The following is a 13,102-nucleotide window of genomic DNA, read 5'->3' on the forward strand; positions in this document are numbered from 1 at the left end:
TGGAATTTGTGTTATACAAGTTCAAACAGACGCTCGAAAATGAAGAAATGATACATTGCTCTCACCACAAATATGCGGTCCAAAGTGGGGCTTGTGAGGCGGACCTCCGTGGACCGTTCTCGTGTGAGGGTGTTATCAGAGCGGATGAATATCTAGGAATGCCTGCAAAAGCATTAGTCAGTAAGTTCTTTACAAAAAAAAGATGGTCATCACAAATCCTGACTACAATCCTCGGCTCATGTGTGGTCACACAGATACCCCGTCATGCAGACCGTGTTTAAGTACAGAGTCAGGTTGAACGACCACCTGGCTCTTGAGGCCAGTGAATCAAACGAGGTAAACCGTTTATTGCATATGGCTCTTACCCCCCCAGGCAGAACACAGAATATTGATATTAAGGGACAATGACATCGAGATTTCAAAGTAATGGTCACAGCTGGAAGAAGATGTGTGTGTGTGTGTGTGTGTGGGGTTGTGGCTGTTGGCGTGGATGGTAGAGCTATGGTTACCTCCGTCAGGTTAGGTTAGATACGCTGTGGAGAGCTCAATGTTCAGTGGGTATCCGTTTTCACAAAGAGAGACAGATGGACAGGTAGTAATGAAACGAGACTACCCAGCATCATTCCAAGTGTAACATATTTATTGGTACCACTCACAAGTGTCACTTACGAGTGCCACTTATAAGTACTACTTACAGGTACAACTCACAGATACCACTCACAGGTACCACTCAAAGGATATACTCACATTTACCACTCACAAATATACTCACAGGTACCACTCACAGTTACCACTCACAGGTTATACTCATAGTTACCACTCACAGGTTATACTCACAGTTACCACTCACAGACACCACGCACAAGTATACTCACAGGTACCACTCACAGTTACCACTCACAGGTTATACTCATAGTTACCACTCACAGGTTATACTCACAGTTACCACTCACAGACACCACGCACAAGTATACTCACAGGTACCACTCACAGTTACCACTCACAGGTTATACTCACAGTTACCACTCACAGGTTATACTCATAGTTACCACTCACAGGTTATACTCACAGTTACCACTCACAGACACCACGCACAAGTATACTCACAGGTACCACTCATAGGAACTATTCACAAGTACCACTCACAGGTATCACAAACACATGCCAATCACGAGTACCGCTCACAAGTACCACTCACAGGTTTTACTCACAGTTACCACTCACAGGTTTTACTCACAGTTACCACTCACAGGTTTTACTCACAGTTACCACTCACAGGTTTTACTCACAGTTACCACTCACAGGTTATACTCATAGTTACCACTCACAGGTTATACTCATAGTTACCACTCACAGGTTATACTCATAGTTACCACTCACAGACACCACGCACAAGTATACTCACAGGTACCACTCACAGTTACCACTCACAGACACCACGCACAAGTATACTCACAGGTACCACTCATAGGAACTATTCACAAGTACCACTCACAGGTTTTACTCACAGTTACCACTCACAGGTTTTACTCACAGTTACCACTCACAGGTTATACTCATAGTTACCACTCACAGGTTATACTCACAGTTACACTCACAGGTTATACTCACAGTTACACTCACAGGTTATACTCACAGTTACACTCACAGGTTATACTCACAGTTACACTCACAGGTTATACTCATAGTTACCACTCACAGGTTATACTCACAGTTACACTCACAGGTTATACTCATAGTTACCACTCACAGGTTTTACTCACAGTTACCACTCACAGGTTATACTCACAGTTACACTCACAGGTTATACTCATAGTTACCACTCACAGGTTATACTCATAGTTACCACTCACAGGTTATACTCATAGTTACCACTCACAGACACCACGCACAAGTATACTCACAGGTACCACTCATAGGAACTACTCACAGGTATCACAAACACATGCCAATCACGAGTACCGCTCACAAGTACCACTCACAGGTTTTACTCACAGTTACCACTCACAGGTTATACTCACAGTTACACTCACAGGTTATACTCACAGTTACACTCACAGGTTATACTCATAGTTACCACTCACAGACACCACGCACAAGTATACTCACAGGTACCACTCACAGTTACCACTCACAGGTTATACTCACAGTTACACTCACAGGTTATACTCACAGTTACACTCACAGGTTATACTCATAGTTACCACTCACAGGTTATACTCACAGTTACACTCACAGGTTATACTCACAGTTACACTCACAGGTTATACTCATAGTTACCACTCACAGGTTATACTCATAGTTACCACTCACAGGTTATACTCATAGTTACCACTCACAGGTTATACTCATAGTTACCACTCACAGGTTATACTCACAGTTACACTCACAGGTTATACTCACAGTTACCACTCACAGGTTTTACTCACAGTTACCACTCACAGGTTATACTCATAGTTACCACTCACAGGTTATACTCATAGTTACCACTCACAGGTTTTACTCACAGTTACCACTCACAGGTTTTACTCACAGTTACCACTCACAGGTTTTACTCACAGTTACCACTCACAGGTTATACTCATAGTTACCACTCACAGGTTATACTCATAGTTACCACTCACAGGTTATACTCATAGTTACCACTCACAGGTTATACTCACAGTTACCACTCACAGGTTATACTCACAGTTACCACTCACAGGTTTTACTCACAGTTACCACTCACAGGTTATACTCATAGTTACCACTCACAGGTTATACTCATAGTTACCACTCACAGGTTATACTCATAGTTACCACTCACAGGTTATACTCATAGTTACCACTCACAGGTTTTACTCACAGTTACCACTCACAGGTTTTACTCACAGTTACCACTCACAGGTTTTACTCACAGTTACCACTCACAGACACCACGCACAAGTATACTCACAGGTACCACTCACAGTTACCACTCACAGGTTATACTCACAGTTACCACTCACAGGTTTTACTCACAGTTACCACTCACAGACACCACGCACAAGTATACTCACAGGTACCACTCACAGTTACCACTCACAGGTTTTACTCACAGTTACCACTCACAGGTTTTACTCACAGTTACCACTCACAGGTTATACTCATAGTTACCACTCACAGGTTATACTCATAGTTACCACTCACAGGTTATACTCATAGTTACCACTCACAGGTTATACTCATAGTTACCACTCACAGGTTATACTCATAGTTACCACTCACAGGTTATACTCACAGTTACACTCACAGGTTATACTCATAGTTACCACTCACAGGTTATACTCACAGTTACCACTCACAGGTTTTACTCACAGTTACCACTCACAGGTTTTACTCACAGTTACCACTCACAGGTTTTACTCACAGTTACCACTCACAGGTTTTACTCACAGTTACCACTCACAGGTTTTACTCACAGTTACCACTCACAGGTTTTACTCACAGTTACCACTCACAGGTTATACTCATAGTTACCACTCACAGGTTATACTCACAGTTACACTCACAGGTTATACTCATAGTTACCACTCACAGGTTATACTCACAGTTACCACTCACAAGTATACTCACAGGTACCACTCACAGTTACCACTCACAGGTTATACTCACAGTTACCACTCACAGGTTATACTCCTAGTTACCACTCACAGGTTTTACTCACAGTTACCACTCACAGGTTATACTCACAGTTACACTCACAGGTTATACTCATAGTTACCACTCACAGACACCACGCACAAGTATACTCACAGGTACCACTCATAGGAACTATTCACAAGTACCACTCACAGGTTATACTCACAGTTACCACTCACAGGTTTTACTCACAGTTACCACTCACAGGTTTTACTCACAGTTACCACTCACAGGTTTTACTCACAGTTACCACTCACAGACACCACGCACAAGTATACTCACAGGTACCACTCACAGGTTTTACTCACAGTTACCACTCACAGGTTATACTCATAGTTACCACTCACAGGTTATACTCACAGTTACACTCACAGGTTATACTCATAGTTACCACTCACAGGTTATACTCATAGTTACCACTCACAGGTTTTACTCACAGTTACCACTCACAGACACCACGCACAAGTATACTCACAGGTACCACTCAGATGATTAAGAAGACAGGAGTTACCTAATATCGGCAATACAAGGAAGATTAGATGACGTTTGGATTTACTTCTTTGAACTCTGATCCTCCTGAAGCTTTGTGCTTCTTTTGTTGATATTCTTTATAGTATTATTGTCGCTAAAGGCAACATTTACATTAAAGAATTTAAGCAACATGGGATGCAAAGTGAAATTATTATCAAAAGGGAGAACTGAATGATTCTTGGCGTCAATGGGAGGTCTGGGCTCAACTCTATATGATTTCTTTGCTAACTTAAGGGATTTTTCAATGAAATATCTAAGGTACTTTAACATATTCAAATAGAATATATCTTCTCAAACTCATCATCAATATACTCTGGACTGCAAATACGTCATGCCCTAAGGAACAGTGATACTATAAAGAATATCTTAATCAGGAATTCACCAGAAAATTCTCTTGGGTGCGTCTATAAAGTGCCATGTAGATATTGTTATAAGTTTTATGTATGGCAGACTGGTAAGGATCTTTCTGTTAGACTTAAGCAACATAAATATAGTATAAGAAAGGGACAAGAATCAAATGCCTTATTCAATCACATTAAAAACTATGATCATTGTATTGACTGGAGTAATGCCATCTCAGTTATTAACTCTAACTCTATTACCACGAGAAATATCATTGAATCTTCTATTACTGAATACACAAAGAAGTATAATCTTAATATTAGTGATGGTCTATACAAATTAGATAACTTCATTGTTGATAGAATTTGTATAATGATAAGTTCATGATACCCTCGTTGTCTGTCTTGGACAATTGCATGTTTACCAAATGGCGTCCCAGCTACTGGACCTTCTCCTTTTTCCTCCTGGCGTAACGCTTTCATCAAGCCATAACACTTCTCTTGTCTACGACTCCATCTCTGATGTAATACTTTCTTATTGACTTCGTTGTGTTCTCCCCTACTGATGTGATTATTACACGAAAGTGCTCTTGGGAACTTATCGTGTTTTATTTTCCCCGTGGACTCTTAGGAATATAATTGGACAATCGCATGTTTACCATATGGCATTCTAGCTACGTCTCTTCATTGTATATCAACTGACTGTTATATTTCTCTCTTGTGTCTCCCCTGATGATGTGATGATTATACGAAAGTGCACTTGGGAACTTGTCGTGTTTCATTTTCCCCGTGGACTCATAGGGATATATATATATATATATATATATATATATATATATATATATATATATATATATATATATATTCTTTTTTTTTTTTTTTTTTTTTTTTTTCAAACTATTCGCCATTTCCCGCGTTAGCGAGGTAGCGTTAAGAACAGAGGACTGGGCCTTTTTTGGAATATCCTCACCTGGCCCCCTCTGTTCCTTCTTTTGGAAAATTAAAAAAAAAAAACGAGAGGGGAGGATTTCCAGCCCCCCGCTCCCTCCCCTTTTAGTCGCCTTCTACGACACGCAGGGAATACGTGGGAAGTATTCTTAATCCCCTATCCCAAGGGATAATATATATATATATATATATATATATATATATATATATATATATATATATATATATATATATATATATATATATATATATATATATATATATATATATTGTCAGTTAATATTCTGAGGGCATTTGATTTGTCTGTGATTTGTGTTGATGTTTTTGGCATGAGGACTGAGTGTCTTATGTATATCGAATTTGCTTTCTAGATCGGTTGGTGTTTTATTCATTGGAAATGATTATCATCTATTCAGGAGGACGGAAGGGTGTGAGCTGGATTCATATCTGTCTGGGGTTAAAAAAGCGACTAAAAAAAAAACTTTTCCTGGAATACAGTCTTTCTGTTCTGGTTGAGCCATTGTCCCAATTATGTAATTTTGTGTTGTATGTTTATTGTTGCAGGTAATGGGGGTGGGGGGGGGGTCTATGTTGGAAGAGATTGAAGAGGGTTAGAGAAAGAACTATTCCTTGGGAACTATATTGTAGAGTTTAGGAGTTTTATTGGTAAAGCCATTTTGAGTAACTCAGGTATGGCGACCAGATATGAAATTGGTCAGCCACATTAACTATCTTTGTGCAGACTGGCGCTAAGTGTCATCTGTGTTAGGATGTGACGGCGAAAACTGTCAAATGCTTTGTTGATGTCTGTTGCCACTGGTATTGTGCGGGATAGAGGGCGTGGCTGGTTGAAGCTATCTAGGTTACGTTGTGTGAGATCTGTGTAGTATGATGGTGGAGTATATAGGTTTGAAGTCATGCTGTATGAGTGGTTGGGGGATGTTTAACAAAATTCTCTCGAGGGTCAGTTTTCACAGAGTTTGGATACTGAAGACTGAGGTGTTATCAGGAAAGGTAAGAAAAGTTAAGTGTATTGGAGGGTTTTAGAACTGGTGAAATATGAGCAAGTTTCCAGATTTTGCTGTGTAGCTGATGAGAGTGGTTGAAGATATCCGTAAGTGCTTGGAAGCAACTAAACTAAAATGTCTAATGTGAGAGTCTGATGTGTTATCAGGAATGATTATAAGCGAGTTCTTTCAAGTTGTAGTTATTGTGGTTGTATCAGTGGGATGAAGGGTTGGTGGGCAGTTGTTTCTCGATGGGTTATGTGACTTTTTTTTCATAACTTTCTTGTTAATGGCTAATGTTTGAGTCGCGTCTCATGAGTATGTTTGATATTCTCTGTAGCCTCCGACACCATAATATATTAGTCTTACTGAGGCAGACCATCCCAGGTGTATCCTCCACGACATATCTTAGCAACAGCACCAAAGAACCAACAACTTTCAGTCTGATCTTTTCCTCATACCAATGTCCACAGTTAGTCCCGCACCAGCTACGTTGTTACGTCCTCCTGTACACTCACAATGAATCACCACTATAATTATTACCATTACTGTCAACATCATTACCAAAGCAATCATTAATAATACTCTTCCTTATGTCGTCATGATTACTAAAGTGTTGTAAATCTTCGAACAGATCAGTCAGGACGAGAAAGCCAAACAGCTGGTCATATCTGAGCGCCAGCTGTGTCAGCTGGAGAACAGCTTCACCCACGATAACGTCTCCACCTCGCCCATGCACACGGCTGCCCCTGCTCCACACCAGGTAAGTTCTACACCAATTCCTCACACCATTCACAATTCCTCACTTGGCTCTTTTCTCTCTTCCTTCTTTTGGAAAAGTTAAACAGGAGGGGAGAATTTCCAGCCCGCTGCTCCAACTCCTTTTTGATAGCCTTCTCCGACACTCAGGGAATTACGTGGACAGTATTCTCTCTCTCCTATCCCTATGGATAATATATATATATATATATATATATATATATATATATATATATATATATATATATATATATATATATATATATATATATATATATATATATATATATATATATATATATATATATATATATTTATATATATATATATATATATATATATATCTTTCTTTTCTTTCATACTATTCGCCATTTCCCGCCTCAGCGAGATAGCGTTAAGAGCAGAGGACTGGGCCTCTGAGGAAACATCCTCACCCGGCCCCCTTCCCTGTTCCTTCCTTTAGAAAATTAAAAAAAAAAAAAGGAGAGGGGAAGATTTCCAGCCCCCCGCTCCCTTCCCTTTTAATCGCCTTCTACGACACGCAGGGAATACGTGGAAAGTATTCTTTCTCCCCTATCCCCGGAGAGATATATATATATATATATATATATATATATATATATATATATATATTTATATATATATATATATATATATATATATATATATATATATATATATATATATATATATATATATATATATATATATATATATATATACGAATAAAGTGCATATGAACGCGCACCTTCATAGAACATACAAACCTCCAACAGCCAGGATCGAACCCGGGACCCCTGTGCAATATATATATATATATATATATATATATATATATATATATATATATATATATATATATATATTTATTTATTTTTATTTATTTTGCTTTCTCGCTGTCTTCCGCGTTAGCGAGGTAGCGCAAGGAAACAGACGAAAGAATGGCCCAACCCACCCACATACATATGTATATACATACACGTCCACACACGCAAAAAAATATATACCTATACATCTCAACGTATACATATATATATATATATATATATATATATATATATTTTTTTTTTTTTTTTTTTTTTTTTTATACTTTGTCGCTGTCTCCCGCGTTTGCGAGGTAGCGCAAGGAAACAGACGAAAGAAATGGCCCAACCCCCCCCCCATACACATGTACATACACACGTCCACACACGCAAATATACATACCTACACAGCTTTCCATGGTTTACCCCAGACGCTTCACATGCCTTCATTCAATCCACTGACAGCACGTCAACCCCTGTATACCACATCGCTCCAATTCACTCTATTCCTTGCCCTCCTTTCACCCTCCTGCATGTTCAGGCCCCGATCACACAAAATCTTTTTCACTCCATCTTTCCACCTCCAATTTGGTCTCCCTCTTCTCCTCGTTCCCTCCACCTCCGACACATATATCCTCTTGGTCAATCTTTCCTCACTCATTCTCTCCATGTGCCCAAACCATTTCAAAACACCCTCTTCTGCTCTCTCAACCACGCTCTTTTTATTTCCACACATCTCTCTTACCCTTACGTTACTTACTCGATCAAACCACCTCACACCACACATTTTCCTCAAACATCTCATTTCCAGCACATCCATCCTCCTGCGCACATCTCTATCCATAGCCCACGCCTCGCAACCATACAACATTGTTGGTACCACTATTCCTTCAAACATACCCATTTTTGCTTTCCGAGATAATGTTCTCGACTTCCACACATTTTTCAAGGCTCCCAGGATTTTCGCCCCCTCCCCCACCCTATGATCCACTTCCGCTTCCATGGTTCCATCCGCTGACAGATCCACTCCCAGATATCTAAAACACTTCACTTCCTCCAGTTTTCTCCATTCAAACTCACCTCCCAATTGACTTGACCCTCACCCCTACTGTACCTAATAACCTTGCTCTTATTCACATTTACTCTTAACTTTCTTCTTCCACACACTTTACCAAACTCAGTCACCAGCTTCTGCAGTTTCTCACATGAATCAGCCACCAGCGCTGTATCATCAGCGAACAACAACTGACTCACTTCCCAAGCTCTCTCATCCCCAACAGACTTCATACTTGCCCCTCTTTCCAGGACTCTTGCATTTACCTCCCTAACAACCCCATCCATAAACAAATTAAACAACCATGGAGACATCACACACCCCTGCCGCAAACCTACATTCACTGAGAACCAATCACTTTCCTCTCTTCCTACACGTACACATGCCTTACATCCTCGATAAAAACTTTTCACTGCTTCTAACAACTTGCCTCCCACACCATATATTCTTAATACCTTCCACAGAGCATCTCTATCAACTCTATCATATGCCTTCTCCAGATCCATAAATGCTACATACAAATCCATTTGCTTTTCTAAGTATTTCTCACATACATTCTTCAAAGCAAACACCTGATCCACACATCCTCTACCACTTCTGAAACCGCACTGCTCTTCCCCAATCTGATGCTCTGTACATGCCTTCACCCTCTCAATCAATACCCTCCCATATAATTTACCAGGAATACTCAACAAACTTATACCTCTGTAATTTGAGCACTCACTCTTATCCCCTTTGCCTTTGTACAATGGCACTATGCACGCATTCCGCCAATCCTCAGGCACCTCACCATGAGTCATACATACATTAAATAACCTTACCAACCAGTCAACAATACAGTCACCCCCTTTTTTAATAAATTCCACTGCAATACCATCCAAACCTGCTGCCTTGCCGGCTTTCATCTTCCGCAAAGCTTTTACTACCTCTTCTCTGTTTACCAAATCATTTTCCCTAACCCTCTCACTTTGCACACCACCTCGACCGAAACACCCTATATCTGCCACTCTGTCATCAGACACATTCAACAAACCTTCAAAATACTCACTCCATCTCCTTCTCACATCACCGCTACTTGTTATCACCTCCCCATTTACGCCCTTCACTGAAGTTCCCATTTGCTCCCTTGTCTTACGCACCCTATTTACCTCCTTCCAGAACATCTTTTTATTCTCCCTAAAATTTACTGATAGTCTCTCACCCCAACTCTCATTTGCCCTTTCTTTCACCTCTTGCACCTTTCTCTTGACCTCCTGTCTCTTTCTTTTATACTTCTCCCACTCAATTGCATTTTTTCCCTGCAAAAATCGTCCAAATGCCTCTCTCTTCTCTTTCACTAATACTCTTACTTCTTCATCCCACCACTCACTACCCTTTCTAAACAGCCCACCTCCCACTCTTCTCATGCCACAAGCATCTTTTGCGCAATCCATCACTGATTCCCTAAATACATCCCATTCCTCCCCCACTCCCCTTACTTCCATTGTTCTCACCTTTTTCCATTCTGTACACAGTCTCTCCTGGTACTTCCCCACACAGGTCTCCTTCCCAAGCTCACTTACTCTCACCACCTTCTTCACCCCAACATTCACTCCTCTTTTCTGAAAACCCATACTAATCTTCACCTTAGCCTCCACAAGATAATGATCAGACATCCCTCCAGTTGCACCTCTCAGCACATTAACATCCAAAAGTCTCTCTTTCGCACGCCTGTCAATTAACACGTAATCCAATAACGCTCTCTGGCCATCTCTCCTACTTACATAAGTATACTTATGTATATCTCGCTTTTTAAACCAGGTATTCCCAATCATCAGTCCTTTTTCAGCACATAAATCTACAAGCTCTTCACCATTTCCATTTACAACACTGAACACCCCATGCATACCAATTATTCCCTCAACTGCCACATTATATATATATATATATATATATATATATATATATATATATATATATATATATATATATATATATATATATATATATATATATATATATATATATATATATATATATATATATATATATACACAGACATATATATATATATATACACATGTACATAATGCATACTGTCTGCCTTTATTCATTCCCATCGGCACCCCGCCACACATGGAATAACAACCACCCTCCCCCCTCATGTGTGCGAGGTAGCGCTAGGGAAAGACAACAAAAGGCCACATTCGTTCACACTCAGTCTCTAGCTGTCATGTAATAATGCACCGAAACCACAGCTCCCTTTCCACATCCAGGCCCCACAGAACTTTCCATGGTTTACCCCAGACGCTTCACATGCCCTGGTTCAATCCATTGACAGCGCGTCGACCCCGGTATACCACATCGTTCCAATCACTCTATTCCTTGCACGCCTTTCACCCTCCTGCATGTTCAGGCCCCGATCACTCAAAATCTTTTTCACTCCATCTTTCCACCTTCAATTTGGTCTCCCACTTCTCCTCATTCCCTCCACCTCTGACACATATAACCACTTGGTCAATCTTTCCTCACTCATTCTCTCCATGTGACCAAACCATTTCAAAACACCCTCTTCTGCTCTCTCAACCACACTCTTTTTATTACCACACATTTCTCTTACCCTTACATTACTTACTCGATCAAACCACCTCACACCACATATTGTCCTCAAACATCTCATTTCCAGCACATCCACCCTCCTGCGCACAACTCTATCCATAGCCCACGCCTCGCAGCCATACAACATTGTTGGAACCACTATTCCTTCAAACATACCCATTTTTGCTTTCCGAGATAATGTTCTCGACTTCCACACATTTTTCAAGGCTCCCAGAACTTTCGCCCCCTCCCCCACCCTATGATTCACTTACGCTTCCATGGTTCCATCCGCTGCCAAATCCACTCCCAGATATCTAAAACACTTTACTTCCTCCAGTTTTTCTCCATTCAAACTTACCTCCCAATTGACTTGACCCTCAACCCTACTGTACCTACTAACCTTGCTCTTATTCACATTTACTCTCAACTTTCTTCTTTCACACACCTTACCAAATTCAGTCACCAGCTTCTGCAGTTTTTCAAATGAATCAGCCATAGCGCTGTATCATCAGCGATCAACAACTGACACATCCCAATCTCTCTCATCCACAACAGACTGCATACTTGCCCCTCTTTCCAAAGCTCTTACATTCACCTCCCTAACAACCCCATCCATAAACAAATTAAACAGCCATGGAGACATCACACACCCCTGCCGCAAACCTACATTCAATGAGAACCAATCACTTTCCTCTCTTCCTACACGTACACATGCCTTAAATCCTCGATAAAAACTTTTCACTGCTTCTAACAACTTGCCTCCCACACCATATATTCTTAATACCTTCCACAGAGCATCTCTATCAACTCTATCATATGCCTTCTTCAGATCCATAAATGCTACATACGAATCCATTTGCTTTTCTAAGTATTTCTCACATACATTCTTCAACGCAAACACCTGATCCACACAACCTCTACTACTTCTGAAACCAAACTGCTCTTCCCCAATCTGATGCTCTGTACATGCCTTCACCCTCTCAATCAATATCCTCCCATATAATTACCCAGGAATACTCAACAAACTTATACCTCTGTAATTTGAGCACTCACTCTTATCCCCTTTGCCTTTGTACAATGGCACTATGCAAGCATTCCGCCAATCCTCAGGCACCTCACCATGAATCATACATACATTAAATAACCTTACCAACCAGTCAACAATACAGTCACCCCCCTTTTTAATAAATTCCACTGCAATACCATCCAAACCCGCTGCCTTGCCGGCTTTCATCTTCCTCAAAGCTTTTACTACCTCTTCTCTGTTTACCAAATCATTTTCCCTAACCCTCTCACTTTTCATACCACCTCGACCAAAACACCCAACATCTGCCACTCTATCATCAAACACATTCAACAAACCTTCAAAATACTCACTCCATCTCCTTCTCACATCACCACTACTTGTAATCACGTCTCCAT

The 13,102-nt window shown here is 40.4% G+C and overlaps 1 protein-coding gene across 1 annotated transcript in view; it reads left to right on the forward strand.

Moving 5' to 3' along the window:
- The window catches only part of LOC139753618 (uncharacterized), a 64,077-nt gene that overhangs the window by 22,910 nt on the left and 28,065 nt on the right, over positions 1-13,102 (forward strand). The window contains exons 4-5 of the mRNA XM_071670235.1: positions 255-336; positions 7,122-7,250. Coding sequence (XP_071526336.1) covers positions 255-336; positions 7,122-7,250 — 211 coding nt within the window. The remainder of the gene's footprint in view (positions 1-254; positions 337-7,121; positions 7,251-13,102) is intronic.

The sequence above is a fragment of the Panulirus ornatus genome, chromosome 15, assembly GCF_036320965.1.
Source record: "Panulirus ornatus isolate Po-2019 chromosome 15, ASM3632096v1, whole genome shotgun sequence".
NCBI lineage: Eukaryota > Metazoa > Arthropoda > Malacostraca > Decapoda > Palinuridae > Panulirus > Panulirus ornatus.